This window comes from Maylandia zebra, linkage group LG15, assembly GCF_041146795.1.
Source record: "Maylandia zebra isolate NMK-2024a linkage group LG15, Mzebra_GT3a, whole genome shotgun sequence".
Taxonomy (NCBI): Eukaryota; Metazoa; Chordata; class Actinopteri; order Cichliformes; family Cichlidae; genus Maylandia; species Maylandia zebra.
The window spans coordinates 16,027,357-16,044,914 of NC_135181.1; the positions used below are offsets into that span (position 1 = coordinate 16,027,357).

The following is a 17,558-nucleotide window of genomic DNA, read 5'->3' on the forward strand; positions in this document are numbered from 1 at the left end:
TGCAGTCGGCAAATTTGCACCAGCTGTGTGATGACATCATGTCAATATGAACCAAAATCTCAGAGGGATGTTTCCAGCACTTTGTTGAGTCTATGCCACAAATAATTAAGGTAGCTCTGGATGTAAAAAGAAAGTCCAATCCACTGTGTCATACGGATTTCTATCACTGTTTATTGTACTGCATACGTCTCACTTTATCTGGTTGGTGTAAAGAGATCTGCTGAAGTTGCCAATAAACTTTTGAAAACCTTTCAAAACAGAGCCAAACGACATGAGACAACATGCAATAAAATAAATACTAGCGATACAAGATATTATATGTATTTTTTAAGCCAAGTAATATCTACCCCACAGCTAAAACAGATAATCAATCAAAGACATGTAAATCTGTCAAAATAAACTAAAAGAAAGGTATGAAATATAAAGACAGAAAGAAACACAATACACAAAAACAAATTTCTGTGTATTGTCAACAGGTGGGGGAAATAAAAAAAGAACTATAGGTCTACATAAAGAGGAGAGGAGCTAAACACATATAGAATAGAATAGAATAGAATAGAATAGCCACTTTATTGTCATTCAGAATATATACCAGTTAAAATCAGAATTAAATTTTGGAGCATTTACTCACCATCAAACTGTAGAATATAAATAATAAATAAATTTAAATTTAAAGCAGTGTTGACAGATAAATAAAAGAATAAGGTAAGAACGTTTGTGGGTTTTTTTCTTCTTCTTTGTAAATAAATGAACTAGCTTTCAAGCTGCTGCAGCAACCATTTCAGTCCAAAGGGTGGCGATAATGCACGGATACGATTTGCCGCCGTATAAAAATACCAGTAGAAGAAGAAGAAGAAGGCTCACTGAGGTGTTGCTAGCTGATTGCTAAAAACCTAGATTTATGGTAGACAAATGAAAAAGATAGCTGAATTTCTTCAGAGGCTGATCTGCAGTGGATCGGAACAGCCTGCGTTTCGTGTAAAATGCCTCCTAGTCTGTCAGAAGGTTAACCGGGCTTAAACTTGCTGGCTGATTCTCCTGAATTAGGAGCTAAAGGGCCCTGAGTCCGCAGTGCTCGGGTGAATATCTACCCAGCATCTGCTGTGGGGGAGAGAAGCAGCATCAAGCAACGGGGTTATTGATATTAGAGGCTTTTAGATATTACCAACCTCAACTCAACATGTCAAATAACGGACCTCCTCCTCGATGGCGCAATTGTCCTAGAAGAGGGCAACTTGTGGCAGGTTAGTATGAATTTAACTAAGAGAATAGTGTTTTATTTACCAGATGAAGCTATTGCTACTAGTTAGCTTCGTTCAGTTGTGTTGCTGTGATGCTTGTTGCCTGATATATATCAGTTATTTATTATTTTAGACTGTCAGATTTAAGTAGCAGTAATGGGCTGTGTTGGTCCATGTTCGGTCTGTAAGTACAGAAAGATTACCACATATTTAAGCTCTGTTTCTCTGTTGTAAAAATGAATGCGTTATCTTTTAAATGAAGTGTAAATCAAAGCGCCGATTTCATTGAATGACGTCAACATATTTTGTAAGCTTGATTTAGTTAAAAGGGTTTGTTCTTTTGGTATTTATATGGAATTAACTTAATTTTGGCATATTTTTAATGGAAATTTCTCTGACACTGTATTCGTGCGCGCTCTTTTTGCTAGGTCGCTAACGGTAACTATTTAGCAATGTTTTTCGCTTCTTTTCAGCGTTTAGGGTGACTTTAATGTTGAACAAACACAACGTATGGTAGTCCATTGGTTTTAAAAGAAAAAGTTTTAAAAAGAGCTTCAGAAAAGTGCTGCTAAGTTGGTATGCTTCACCGTTAAAGAATCACGTGTCCAAACAAACCGGGGCTATGGCTTGAGGAGCTCACGGCGAGCATACGTGTGTGACACATTACTAATGCTGAGAGGCGTTTAGCACGAGAAGCATTTTATTTTTTTAATGTATTTGAATGCCACCTTTCTTTCTCTTTTGCTTTTTATAATCTATAAACTCTTAACTGTTATTGCAATTGCTGTTTTTGTCTGATAATACTATGATTTCCAGTAGGTATTTTGGTGTTATTCTGCTATAGTCTTTGTATTCTTCTGCTATCTGTACCTGAGCTGTGGTAATGCACACATTTCCCCGCCGTGGGATCAATAAAATCTTCTCTTATCTTTATCTTAGGTATGCACCCATCAGCTGCTACATCTGTTTTTGAGCTTCAGGTTTCTTTTAAGATCCAAAAATAACTGAGAAAAAAAAATGAACCAAAGTATCGGAGAATTCACCTTCCACCAGTTTCATACAGTTATTAGATGTTATAACTGACTGTAGCTGGATTTAATTTTAGTTGCGACTGATATCATCATATTGCACAAATCTGCGTGGCTTGTAAGTCTGTGGTCACTTGATGTTTTCTGTGAAAGACTTGTTAACCTGCAAGAGATGGACAATGACGTTCTTTCTTTAACCTCGGAGTCCTTCATTAAAAGCCAGAATTTAGAAAAGTGTCTGAGTTGTAATGTTGCCTCTGTAAAACCTAAGCCAGGCAAAAAAATGTGGATCAAGAGCATGAGGGAGAGAAATGCTGTACAGTTGGGGTATCTTTAAAACTACCTCCCAGCTTCTTTTCCTTGACATTGATGAAAATGTCATTGAGGTTAAGGAAAGGAGCTGCTTCTTGGAGTGTAGTGTCTTGGAGCAAAGACAGACAGGTGGACAACTGTGCTTCATAGCTAAAAGTGTACCAGTGTTTCCTGGGACTGGTCAGTGATAGACAGCCTGAGTATATCCTAAATAAATGGTAAATGGCCTGTATTTGTATAGTGCTTTACTAGTCCCTAAGGACCCCAAAACGCTTTACACCAGTCATCCACCCATTCACACACTGGTGATGGTAAGCTACATTGTAGCCACAGCCACCCTGGGGATATCCTAAATAATTCAGTGGTCAGTAACAGACTTTGGGAATGTGTGCAACTTTTACTACATTCTGTTCTGTATTAATAGCTTGAAAGGATAGATGTGGATAAAACTGTGTTGATACGAATGCCAGTATGGACTGTGGATATAGATCTGTTCCTATATGTATTCCTTATTGCAATGTACAACTGTCAAAATAACAGCCCAACATAAGTAGAAGGAAGTTATAAGGTCAAAGTTGGACAGTGCAAGTCTAAGTTCCCAGTCTTAAGTGATGCAAGGCTGTCTTGTTAACACTTTATACAAAAGTATTGGTGTTACTGTTTCATTTCGCCCATTCATCATTGTTATCATTACAGTTATGTGATGTTGAGACATTTCTGTAAAACCTGCAATTGCAGGCTTGTCTCCTCTCCGCCTCAACTTTATAACAGTGCAACAGTTTACACAGATGCTGTGTTTAAAGGCACAGCTGGAGTTGGTGGCACTTTTTAATCCAGGCTTTTATTCTAAGAAATTCTGTGTAGTTTACACAAATGGATCCACAGTTTTATTGGCTATTAACCAAGTTCTTTACAAAACAAATGCACTTGGGGTGCTGTCTAATGCTTAATTGAATGTGACCTTGACAAATACTTAGTCAGTGATTTTATTTTTATTTTTATTGATTTATCTGAATTTGTAGATTTGACTTTGTATGAAGTTAGACTCTTAGCCGTAACCCTAAAAACTAGTCATTAAATTAGGGACAAAGCTGCTGTCCCTGCTCATACAAGATTAGTTTACAAGAAGAGTTTTAATACTAGAATACTGCAGGATTTTTTGTTTCATTCATTACATTTCTCCTTCCTAGAGAAATTCCTGCCAATGAAAACGATGTTAGGTCCCAGATATGATGACCAAGTTGCAGAGGAGAACAGGTTCAATCCGAGCATGCTGTCCAACTATTTAAAAAGTCTAAAGGTAAGTACCCTCAGCAAGGACATAAGTATTAAAGTGGCACAGAAAACCTTCCCTCACAGTGCCCATTTCTCTCCTCCTCAGGTGAAAATGGGTTTGCTCGTAGACTTGACGAACACGACTCGCTTTTATGACCGCAGTGAAATTGAAAAAGAAGGGATCAAATATATGAAGCTTCAGTGTAAGGGGTAAGATTAAAAAGCATTGTCACAAATTAACTGTCCAAATTCATCATTTTGCAGAACTGTGGATGCTAATGTGTTTTGAATACTAATGTCATCCTGTACCTTTTTAGCCATGGGGAGTGTCCTTCAGAAGAGACCACTGAGATGTTCATCAGGCTCTGTGAACACTTCAATGAGAAGAATCCCACAGATTTGATAGGCGAGTATTTCACCAATCTAATTGACAGACTAGGTGCACTTTTGAATCTAAGGTACACCAGCAGAAGGTATACCTCCCAAAGCTTGCTATTGTAACAGGAAGAGTAAAAGTTGTACTGATCATTGCCGACAGCAAAGTAACAATTTAGCAGGTAGCTAATGAGAATGCCAGGGTTCATTTGCTTTGCTTTCCCCGATATCTATTTGCTCTTTTGTGCCTGGGAAACTAGGGTTGGGCGATATGTAAAAATTTTCCAACCAGCAATCTAGGCTATCACCAGCTTCTGCAGCTCCATCAGCATTTGGGCGCACTCTGAGGAGGGTGCATTTGCTCGCCGATGAAAGAGGGTCCTGTTAAAACAGCACTTTTCTTTTCTGTTGACTGCTACTATTAGCTCCATCATTATTAGCAAACTTACTCATGGGCAAATAAATAGATAAATAAATCGCCCTTGTAAAAACTATTGACCATAGGCTCAACCTATCGTCGATATATTCGTCCAATCGACCAACCCTATGGGAAACAAACAGATGCATATTATAAAAACCTAACCAACTCTTTAGCACACTATCTTTAAACACTTTGCACAAAGTATCCCTGGTTACTTTATTTGTTGTGTCACTTTACATTTTTCATATATTATAATGTTGGATCCTGTTTATTAGTGGTGCTACGGATCAAAAGTCTCACGGTTCGGATTGGATCATGTTTTTTTTCGTCAGAGATCGGATCAATTTTCGGATCAGCAGAAAAAAAAGAAGACAAAAATTTAACTCGTCATTTACTTATTTAAGTATTTTTTTGCCTATCAAAAAACATTCAACTCAAGACTCATTCCACGCAATTATATAAAAACAAATTAAGGTGCAATATAGGGCAGTACAGGGCTTTCTATCTACCACGCCGCTGTGATATAATGAGCGGTCACGGTCACGTAGCTTTCCGTTGCCCTGGAGGTCCACCCACTTTTAGTTAGGGCAACAGAAGATGCCTGGGACAGCTCAGCCATAACTTTAAACTTTTCCTGTTCATACATGCTTGGAGCGATCTTGTCACTAAAGTGGACGCGCGATGGGATGTCATAGCGTGGCTCAAGCACCTTCATCATAGTTTAAACTAGTGCTGTCAGCGTAAATCTCGTTAAAATGACGTTAATGCCATAACTGCATTAACGCGGCAAATCTCTGTTAGCTAGTTACTGCGGACCGCCCCGTGCGTGGGGCTGCACAGCGCCAATGCGTCAACTAACGCGTTGACTAGTTTAAAACCCTTGTTTTGCACAACAGAATACGGCCTCCTGTCTGCAGCTAAACACCCCAATAGCTTTTGTAATAGCTTTAGCCCGGTCGGCTTAGGTAGCAAAGGGCTGCTTAAATACCCCAAACTCCTCTGCTCCTCCACTTGGACCGCTAGCGCTGACCATAGCTATCGCTTGACAGACTGACCACGCGCACCATACACAAACTTTTTTTCTTCTTTTTCGAATCTTCGGATCACGTGCGTGCCGAACCGTGGAGTGGGATCGGTTTGGATTACGGATCAACCGTGATCCGTTGCACCACTACTGTTTACTTATTTGTGGAAAATTATTCAGGTTTAACAGTATTTTCTCTCTGACTAAAATGATACCAGAAGCTGAGTATTTGGCCAAGAGAAGCCTCTGAGTGTGTCTATGTTTTTCATTTATTAAGATATCAGATGTGCCAGTGTGACTGGAACCCATTAAGTACTGTGTTTATCACCTCTGCACACAGAAGGATATGAAATGAGACAGAAATAGACTTTAAGTGTAAAAACATCTGGTGCTGTAAATGAGTTTGCACTGTGTGTAATTTAGTCAGACAGTTGTAACAGCTTTGCTTCAGCAGTAATCAAATTCTGGCTATGACTTATCCCAGTCAGTATGAATCTTAATGCCTGAACATCATTTCAAAAACCCACATTTAAAGTACATAGAGACCTTCTGCTTCATTTACACTGCCACTTTTATTTTGCAGTAAAGAATAAAGTGTCACTGTGTCCTTGTAAGTTTTTTTTTTTTTTTAAGAGTTTAGTGCTATGTCATTATAATACTACTGCAAAAACTTTGCTACACCCCTTAAAAGTAGACATCAACATAGTTTACTCGTACATTACAGAACACTGTTATTTATCATTTCTAGCTCTTATATTTTAACATATTGATCATTTTCTTGCGTATGTACATTCAATCTTGTTTATTGTTACTTCTTAAAAATAATTTTATTCGTGGCTTGTGGGTTGTAAACTTCAAAGAAACTGCTGTTTTTGCTTTGATTCTCTGATATAAGCGTGGTTGATCATTATGCTGATGCCTAGGCTTAGGAAGAGAATGAAGATCTGTATCGTGTTGCAGCTTCTAAATTCATACGCATACTCTCAATAGAAAAGTTTGCTTTTGGAAGAACTGCCTTTGCACTAAATGATCACTATATTAGGCATACCTTGGTAGTACTGGGTTAGATCCCCTTTTTTGCCTTCTGAATTGCCTTTTTTAGTTGATTATTTTTTTCTTTCTTTTTTTTGGTCCAAGTTAAAATGTTAGCATTACACAGCTGCTGGAAAATTTTGGACTGCCTCACTGATGCAAATCTCTCTTTCCACCACATCCCAAAGGTGCTCAATTGGATCAATATCTGGTGACTGTGGAGGGAATTTGAGTACAGTTAAATTTTTGAACTTCCAAAGGATTTGAGCTTTATGACGTGGCATATTATTATTATTATTATTATTATTGGAAGCAGCCGTCAGAAGATGAGTACACTATAGTTACAAAGGGATGGACATGGTCAGCAACAATACTCAGGTGCATCGTTGGTGTTAAGCTGTGCGAGGTTTTCAGTTGCTTTGGTGTTTGCAATGTTGTGTGTTCAGAGATGTTCTTTTGCATGCATAGTTAGTGGTTATTTGAGCTACTGTTGCCTTCACATTAGCTTGAAGCACTGTCCTCTGACATAAACAAGGCATTTTGGCCAGTGAGCTGCTGCTGACAGCATAGTTGATCTGTTTCAGACCATAAACTCTAAAGACAGCTGGACGGGGAAATTCCCCTAGATAAGCAGTTTCTGAAATACTCAAAGTAGTCCGTCAGGCACCATCAGCCACGCCACGTTTAAATTCACTAGAATCATCTTTCTTCAGCTCAGTTTAGGCGTCAATGACTCATCTTGATCATTACATACACTAAATTCATTGAATTGGTGTTGTGTGATTGGCTGATTGGTAACGTTAGCTTTTGTGTCCAGCAGAGGGCAGCCTTACTCCAGGATTGGTTAAACGCAAATTGGAGCGAGGTCTTGTCAGAATATATTTTCACTGTTTAAAATTTCAGCAAACACTTTCATACACTCATGTCAAATATCAAACAGCCTCCCAGTACAACTAGTGCTCTTCTGATGTCTGCACAGTAGCACCATGTTCAGCCCTCACACAGAGTGTCTTTGCACATTTTTAAAATATGCAGTCCTGTGCAAGTCACTATTTTGTCAGCTTGTGGAGGAGTTGCATATCGCAAACAACACTCATCTCCCAGTGAACACTGTGTAGGTGATTTATAGGTGAAGGAATATCAATGAGCACCTTGGCTAAATAGATTTGATCTAAAAGGGAGCGATGTAGATGCTGGTGTGTGGGAAGGTTATTTCCACTGTCCCCCCCCCCCCTTTTTTTTTTTCTCGAACTAGATTATTATTATTTTTCCCTGTAGCTCTTCAGCTTGTTATTATGAGCTCAAAACAAGCTATTCTAATTTCTAATGCAGGTTGTGACAAATTAAGTTATTATGGGTTTAGTTACAAGCTGAGTATAGGCATAGTTAATGGGTTAAACACATGCACAAGAAAGGAGCACCTTGCTTCGCCTTTAAATTAGGCTTACACTGATACTGGCTGATAATGGCTTAGTGCATGCATATCGGTATCAGGCCTGTGTTTATAGTTGTGCCGAAACACCTTGCTGCATTTTACATTTACATAAAAAATAGTTTGCCCATTGCTTTATTTGAAGTCTTTGGAGTGTTCTAGTGGCACACATGATATCCTCAATTGTCATGTAAATGTTTTTAGTGGGGAATTAAAAAAAAAAAAAGTTAGCGCCTTCTATTGTAGTGGTATTGGTCTGTAATGTCCTTTGCCTGAAGGTTAGCCTAGGGGGTACTTACCGGCCGAAGACGGGGTAACGTCGCTGCACTTTTATGCTACTGGCAGCAGGGTGCTCTCTTACACCTCATCCTGTCCAGATTTGCTCTTAACTTGTAACTGCTGCCCGACTTTTAAATCAGACTGCTCGAACATCAGAGCAGAATGTGTGAATGTCATCCCAGCAATCTCCTGCCTTTAGCCAGCTGGTGATTATGCTTTGTTTTCTCCACAGTGCACACGTCTAAATTAGACAATTGGTCTGTTAAATGTGATTTCTTTATCGCTGCCGTTGCCAGGCAAACATCCTAATATACTGGGAGACATGCGAGTCAGGTTTCATTAGGGCCCGAGCACTGACAGTGCGAAGGCCCTATTGTAATTGCTCTGTTTATTATTATTATTATTATTATTATTATTATTAGGGCCCGAGCACTGAGAGTGCGAAGGCCCTATTGTATCTGCTCCGTTTCTTATTATTATTATTATTATTATTATTATTATTATTATTATTAGGGCCCGAGCACTGAGAGTGCGAAGGCCCTATTGTATCTGCTCCGTTTCTTATTATTATTATTATTATTATTCACCCCAAACAAGGGCCTTTTTGAGGGCCTAAACATGCTCAAAAACTCATGAAATTTTGCACACATGCCAGGTCTGGTGAAAAATTTTGTATTTTAATGGTTTTACATATGAGCACTGGGAAATGGCTCTACAGCGCCACCTATGCCTTGTTAAATGCAGCCCTACGACCACATCGTTTGAGCTACATGTATGAAATTTGGCACACATGTGTATCATGCCAAGACGAACAAAAAAGTCTGTGGGCCCATTGACGCAAACCCAACAGGAAGTCCGCCATTTGGAAGAGAAGGTGACATTTTGGCTCTAATTTTGCCATTTCCATGCCTCGAACTTTTGCGAACTCCTCCTTGGGGTTTCATTTCATAACCTTCAAATTTGGACAGTGTCAACTACACCCTTGTGCCATGTTAAATTGCGGAGCTTTTGAGTTTTCACAATACTATGAGGCCGTGGCGCCATGGCGAATTTCGATGACTCGCCATGAAAATCTTATTGCCTGTCATTCTGTCATACATGTTCCGATCTGGACCAAAGAGCACACATATGATAAGGCTCCACCCCTGAACATATTTCAACTGCCATATTTGACATCAAGGACAGCGCCACCTAGTGGGAACAGGAAATGTCATGTTTTACACTTTGGGGTACAGTATAGTGATGGGTGACATCTGCAGCCTCAAATTTCTCCAGGAAAGCCTTAAGGAGTTGGTCTTGGGTTACAGTGAAAACTGTGACTTTTCGCAAAAGGGTGTGACCCCAGCGGCGTGGCGAACTTTGATGTCACGCCATGAAGAAACAAATTAGTATAACTCAATGAAATCCAGTCTGATCAGTACCAGACTTTACAGGCATGATGTCAGACCCGCCCTGAACAGATTGATGTGCCCATTGTCGGAAATACGGACAGCGCCACCTAGTGGCAACAGGAAATGTCATGGCTTTAATTTTGTTGTACTGATTTTCACAGGTTCATCGTGGCCACCTCAAAAGCGGTGAATATCACCATCAGTCCCTCGTGATGCTTCAGTGCAAAAATTGTGACTTTAAACTGAACGGCGCATCCTGGTGGCAACGCTGTTCAACATGAAAGATGAAGTGGCTTTTGAGGGTCTTGGCAAGTTTATAGAGGCTTGAAATTTGGCACACACCTCCAAATGGATGAAGGCATTGTTGTTCTGTAACCATTTTCATTGAATAGCGCAAAATGGCTCCACAGCGCCCCCTACAAAATTTCAAAACATCAGCCCCAGCTCTGTGTTTTATGTATGAGTCTGAAACCTGGTAAGCTTATAGGAGATATCAGGATGTACAAAAAAGTCTCTTGGAGCAATATCCCAAATCCAACAGGAACTCAGCCATTTTAAAATTAATGTGTAATTTTGGCGACATTTTCCCCTCTTTCCAGGCATTGTTCTTTGACGAACTCCTCCAAGGGATTTCATCATATTGAACCAATCTCCTGTGTGTGGAATCTAAAGACCTTTGTGATGTTAAATTGCGAAGGTTTTTACGTTCAGGGAAACGGGGTGGTCATGGCGGCACGTGGAGTTTGAATCACTCTCCAAAAAGCAGTAATCTGCTGTCACTCAAAAACACAATGTCCAATCTCTCCCAAACGTCTCAGGTGTGATGAGACTCGAGCTCGGAAATGTTTGGTATGCCATTTGTCGGTAATAGTTAGAGCGCCACCTATTGGGACGACTATAATCATGGTTCAATGAGATGAAATGTTAGCTGGTGGTTAAATGCATGAATTCCATCAATGTGACATCAGATTGGACGTGCTGGTTTTAGGTGTTGGCAGTGGCTCGACGTGCCGGGGGTGCGAGGGCCCTCATAACGCTGCTTGCAGCTTTAATTATTATTATTATTATTCACCCCAAACAAGGGCCTTTTTGAGGGCCTAAACATGCTCAAAAACTCATGAAATTTTGCACACATGCCAGGTCTGGTGAAAAATTTTGTATTTTAATGGTTTTACATATGAGCACTGGGAAATGGCTCTACAGCGCCACCTATGCCTTGTTAAATGCAGCCCTACGACCACATCGTTTGAGCTACATGTATGAAATTTGGCACACATGTGTATCATGCCAAGACGAACAAAAAAGTCTGTGGGCCCATTGACGCAAACCCAACAGGAAGTCCGCCATTTGGAAGAGAAGGTGACATTTTGGCTCTAATTTTGCCATTTCCATGCCTCGAACTTTTGCGAACTCCTCCTTGGGGTTTGATTTCATAACCTTCAAATTTGGACAGTGTCAACTACACCCTTGTGCCATGTTAAATTGCGGAGCTTTTGAGTTTTCACAATACTATGAGGCCGTGGCGCCATGGCGAATTTCGATGACTCGCCATGAAAATCTTATTGCCTCTCATTTTGTCATACATTTTCTGACCTTGACCAAAGTGAACACATATGATAAGGCTCCACCCCTGAACATATTTCAACTGCCATATTTGACCTCAAGGACAGCGCCACCTAGTGGGAACAGGAAATGTCATGTTTTACACTTTGGGGTACAGTATAGTAATGGGTGACATCTGCAGCCTCAAATTTCTCCAGGAAAGCCTTAAGGAGTTGGTCTTGGGTTACAGTGAAAACTGTGAGTTTTCGCGAAAGGGTGTGACCCCAGCAGCATGGCGAACTTTGATGTCACGCCATGAAGAAACAAATTAGTATAACTCAATGAAATCCAGTCTGATCAGTACCAGACTTTACAGGCATGATGTCAGACCCGCCCTGAACAGATTGATGTGCCCATTGTCAGAAATACGGACAGCGCCACCTAGTGGCAACAGGAAATGTCATGGCTTTAATTTTGTTGTACTGATTTTCACAGGTTCATCGTGGCCACCTCAAAAGCGGTGAATATCACCATCAGTCCCTCGTGATGCTTCAGTGCAAAAATTGTGACTTTAAACTGAACGCCGCACCCTGGTGGCAACGCTGTTAACCATGAAAGATGAAGTGGCTTTTGAGGGGCTTGGAAAGTTTAAAAAGTCTTGAAATTTGGCGCACACCTCCAATGTGGTTAAGGCTTTGTTGTTATGTGATCATTTTCATTGAATATCCCAAAATGGCTCCACAGCGCCCCCTACAATATTTCAAAACATCAGCCCCTGCTCTGTGTTTCATCTATGAGTCTGACACTTGGTAAGCTTGTGTAAGATATCAAGATGTACAAAAAAGTCTCTTGGAGCAATATCCCAAATCCAACAGGAAGTCAGCCATTTTAAAATTAATGTGTAATTTTGATGACATTTTCCCCCCTTTTCAGGCCTCATACTTTGACGAACTCCTCCAAGGGATTTCATCATATTGAAGTATTCTTCAGTGTGTAGAATCTAAAGACCTTTGTGATGTTAAATTGCGAAGCTTTTTACGTTCAGGGAAACGGGGTGGTCATGGCGGCACGTAGAGTTTCAATCACTCGCAAAAAGCAGTAATCTGCTGTCACTAAAAAACACAATGTCCAATCTCTCCCAAAGGTCGCAGGTGTGATGAGACTCGAGCTTGGAAATGTTTGTTATGCTTTTTGTCAATAATGGTTAGAGCGCCACCTAGTGGCATGAATATAATCCTGGTTGAATAAGATGAAATGTTAGCTGGTGATTAAAAGCATGAAATCCATCAATGTGACATCACATCGGACGTGCCGGTTTGAGGTGTTGGCAGTGGCTCGACGTGCCGGGGGTGCGAGGGCCCTCATAACGCTGCTTGCAGCTTTAATTATTATTATTATTATTATTAGGGCCCGAGCACTGACAGTGCGAAGGCCCTATTGTAATTGCTCTGTTTATTATTATTATTATTATTATTATTATTATTATTATTCCGGCAAATGAATTGGCCGTTTGAGGGCCTAAACATGCTCGAAAACTCATGAAATTTTGCACACGCGTCAGGTCTGGTGAAAATTTACGTATTTTAATGTTCCCAGACATGGCCAGGGAAAATTAGCTCAGTAGCGCCACCTAGAAAAATGAAAAACGCGAGCCCCCGGTATGGGTATGACCTACACGTTTGAAAGTCGGTACACCTATATAACGTTCAGAGTCGAACAAAAAAGTCTATTATGGCAATGTCCTAAACCCAACAGGAAGTCCGCCATTTTGGATTGAAGGTGACATTTTGGCTCTGATTTTACCGTTTCCATGCCTCGAACTTTAACGAACTCCTCCTTGGGGTTTGATTTCATAACCTTCAAATTTGGACAGTGTCAACTACACCCTTGTGCCATGTTAAATTGCGGAGCTTTTGAGTTTTCACAATACTATGAGGCCGTGGCGCCATGGCGAATTTCGATGACTCGCCATGAAAATCTTATTGCCTCTCATTTTGTCATACATTTTCTGACCTTGACCAAAGTGAACACATATGATAAGGCTTCACCCCTGAACATATTTCAACTGCCATATTTGACACCAGGGACAGCGCCACCTAGTGGGAACAGGAAATGTCATGTTTTACACTTTGGGGTACAGTATAGTGATGGGTGACACCTGCAGCCTCAAATTTCTCCAGGAAAGCCTTAAGGAGTTGGTCTTGGGGTACAGTGAAAACTGTGACTTTTCGCAAAAGGGTGTGACCCCAGCAGCATGGCGAACTTTGATGTCACGCCATGAAGAAACAAATTAGTATAACTCAATGAAATCCAGTCTGTTCAGTACCAGACTTTACAGGCATGATGTCAGACCCGCCCTGAACAGATTGATGTGCCCATTGTCGGGAATACGTACAGCGCCACCTAGTGGCAACAGGAAATGTCATGGCTTTAATTTTGTTGTACTGATTTTCACAGGTTCATCGTGGCCACCTCAAAAGCGGTGAATATCAACATCAGTCCCTCGTGATGCTTCAGTGCAAAAATTGTGACTTTAAACTGAACGGCGCACCCTGGTGGCAACGCTGTTCAACATGAAAGATGAAGTGGCTTTTGATGGGCTTGGATAGTATATAGAGGCTTTAAATTTAGCACACCCCTCCAAATGGATGAAGGCTTTGTTGTCATGTGATCATTTTTATTGAATAGCGCGAAATGGCTCCACAGCGCCCCCTACAAAATTTCAAAACCACAGCCCCTGCTCTGTGTTTTATGTATGAGTCTGAAACCTGGTAAGCTTATAGGAGATATCAAGATGTACAAAAAAGTCTCTTGGAGCAATATCCCAAATCCAACAGGAAGTCAGCCATTTTAAAATTAATGTGCAATTTTGGCAACATTTTCCCCTCTTTCCAGGCAGCGTTCTTTGACGAACTCCTCCAAGGGATTTCATCATATTGAACCATTCTCCAGTGTGTGGAATCTAAAGACCTTTGTGATGTTAAATTGCGAAGCTTTTTACGTTCAGTGAAACGGGGTGGTTATGGTGGCACTTAGAGTTTGAATCACTCGCCAAAAAGCAGTAATCTGCTGTCACTCAAAAACACAATGTCCAATCTCTCCCAAAGCTCATAGGCGTGATGAGACTCGAGCTCGGAAATGTTTGTTATGCCATTTGTGCATAAGGGTTAGAGCGCCACCTAGTGGAACGACTAACAAATCATGAATGAATGAGTTGAAATGTTAGCTGGTGGTTAAATGCATGAATTCCATCAATGTGACATGAGATCGGAGGTGCTGGTTTTAGGTGTTGGGCGTGGCTCGGCGCGCCGGGGGTGCGAGGGCCCTCATAACGCTGCTTGCAGCTTTAATTATTATTATTATTATTATTCCGGCAAATGAATCGGCCTTTTGAGGGCCTAAACATGCTCGAAAACTCATGAAATTTTGCACACGCGTCAGGTCTGGTGAAAATTTACGTATTTTAATGTTCTCAGACATGGCCAGGGAAAATTAGCTCAGTAGCGCCACCTAGAAAAATGAAAAACGCGAGCCCCCGATATGGGTATGACCTACATGTTTGAAAGTCGGTACACCTATATAACGTTCAGAGTCGAACAAAAAAGTCTATTATGGCAATGTCCTAAACCCAACAGGAAGTCCGCCATTTTGGATTGAAGGTGACATTTTGGCTCTGATTTTACCGTTTCCATGCCTCGAACTTTAACGAACTCCTCCTTGGGGTTTGATTTCATAACCTTCAAATTTGGACAGTGTCAACTACACCCTTGTGCCATGTTAAATTGCGGAGCTTTTGAGTTTTCACAATAGTATGAGGCCGTGGCGCCATGGCGAATTTTGATGACTCGCCATGAAAATCTTATTGCCTCTCATTCTGTCATACATGTTCCGATCTGGACCAAAGAGCTCACATATGATAAGGCTCCACCCCTGAACATATTTCAACTGCCATATTTGACATCAAGGACAGCGCCACCTAGTGGGAACAGGAAATGTCATGTTTTACACTTTGGGGTACAGTATAGTGATGGGTGACATCTGCAGCCTCAAATTTCTCCAGGAAAGCCTTAAGGAGTTGGTCTTGGGTTACAGTGAAAACTGTGACTTTTCGTGAAAGGGTGTGACCCCAGCAGCATGGCGAACTTTGATGTCACGCCATGAAGAAACAAATTAGTATAACTCAATGAAATCCAGTCTGATCAGTACCAGACTTTACAGGCATGATGTCAGACGCGCCCTGAACAGATTGATGTGCCCATTGTCAGAAATACGGACAGCGCCACCTAGTGGCAACAGGAAATGTCATGGCTTTAATTTTGTTGTACTGATTTTCACAGGTTGATCGTGGCCACCTCAAAAGTGGTGAATATCCCCATCAGTCCCTCGTGATGCTTCAGTGCAAAAATTGTGACTTTAAACTGAACGGCGCACCCTGGTGGCAACGCTGTTCAACATGAAAGATGAAGTGGCTTTTGAGGGGCTTGGAAAGAATATAGAGGCTTTAAATTTAGCACACACCTCCAAATGGATGAAGGCTTTGTTGTCATGTGATCATTTTCATTAAATAGTGCGAAGTGGCTCCACAGCGCCCCCTACAAAATTTCAAAACCACAGCCCCTGCTCTGTGTTTTATGTATGAGTCTGAAACCTGGTAAGCTTATAGGAGATATCAAGATGTACAAAAAAGTCTCTTGGAGCAATATCCCAAATCCAACAGGAAGTCAGCCATTTTAAAATGAATGTGCAATTTTGGCAACATTTTGCCCTCTTTCCAGGCACCCTTCTTTGACGAACTCCTCCAAGGGATTTCATCAGATTGAACCAATCTCCAGTGTGAGGAATCTAAAGACCTTTGTGATGTTAAATTGCGAAGGTTTTTACGTTCAGGGAAACGGGGTTGTCATGGCGGCACGTGGAGTTTCAATCACTCACCAAAAAGCAGTAATCTGCTGTCACTCAAAGACACAATGTCCAATCTCTCCAAAAGCTCATAGGAGTGATGAGACTCGAGCTCAGAAATGTTTATTATGTCATTTGTACATAATGGTTAGAGCGCCACCTAGTGGAACGACTAACTAATCATGAATGAATGAGTTGAAATGTTAGCTGGTGGTTAAATGCATGAATTCCATCAATGTGACATCAGATCCGAGGTGCTGGTTGTAGGTGTTGGGCGTAGCTCGACGCGATGGGGTGCGAGGGCCCTCATAACGCTGCTTGCAGCTTTAATTTTATATGTATTTTTTATTTATTTTTTTTAATCCTGCTGTGCACCTGCTGAAGGGATCTCGTCTGAATAAATGTCAGTTCGTCGCAAATTAGGAGGGTTTTTGTGAGATATGACTACAAGCTTCAGAGTGCTTTTTTGGAGGGTTTCCTTTCCAGAATCTTTTCTTCTGAAAGAGCAGAATTTTCTCTCCTTGTGTTTTTGTTGTTGTTTTTTTCTCATGCTCTTTCCAATCCCTGAATGTTTCATCAATCCCTGGGTCTTTTATGTGCGTGCAATGGCTGGTGTCAGATTTTTTGATGTAGGTATAAAGGCAGGACCCCCCTCTAAGGAGAAAAGGATCTGCCTGTGAGTCCTTTGTGTGTGACTTGATGCCCCTCCTCAAAACATCCAGTCAGCCGCAGTATATCTCAAAGGCGAGCTGGGTTTATTGATGTGAAAGATGTTACATTGGATGAAATTGTGCCCAATGGCTCGTTTGTTGAAATAAGGGGGTCTCGTTCATAATTGCCACGTTGAATTGATTGAGCGTAAATTGAGGTGACGGCACACACATCCAATAAATTGGCAAGCTGCGTGAAATGGAAATAAGAACACTATTCATCGTTAAAAAATAAATGTAAATCTATTATTTATGTGAAAACAATAGGGACAGAAAAACAACAAAACAATATATTGTGTAAACTTGAGGTGGAGTTTTTTGAAAGGTTTGCATATTTCTTTTTTCTTTCTCTCTCCTGAAGGTGTTCACTGCACGCATGGCTTCAACCGGACAGGCTTTCTGATATGTGCGTACCTGGTGGAGAAGATGGACTGGAGGTAAGGGCTGACACGCTTCAATCACTTGCACTGCTGGGAGGGCAGTCTCACAATCTTCAGTCGTCTTGCATGACAACACAAACCCTACAACATGGAGCACCCACCAGTGTTACTCTGGTTTCACTCTCCCAGCCGTATCAGTATTTTTTATTTTTTAAGC

The 17,558-nt window shown here is 40.9% G+C and overlaps 1 protein-coding gene across 1 annotated transcript in view; it reads left to right on the top strand.

The window, feature by feature from the left end:
* Window positions 1–822: 822 nt before the first annotated feature.
* The window catches only part of rngtt (RNA guanylyltransferase and 5'-phosphatase), a 117,043-nt gene continuing 100,307 nt past the window's right edge, over window positions 823–17,558 (top strand). The window contains exons 1-5 of the mRNA XM_004550481.6: window positions 823–1,244; window positions 3,772–3,881; window positions 3,963–4,066; window positions 4,174–4,262; window positions 17,323–17,398. Of these exons, the coding sequence (XP_004550538.1) occupies window positions 1,181–1,244; window positions 3,772–3,881; window positions 3,963–4,066; window positions 4,174–4,262; window positions 17,323–17,398 (443 nt within the window). The 5' untranslated portion in view covers window positions 823–1,180. The remainder of the gene's footprint in view (window positions 1,245–3,771; window positions 3,882–3,962; window positions 4,067–4,173; window positions 4,263–17,322; window positions 17,399–17,558) is intronic.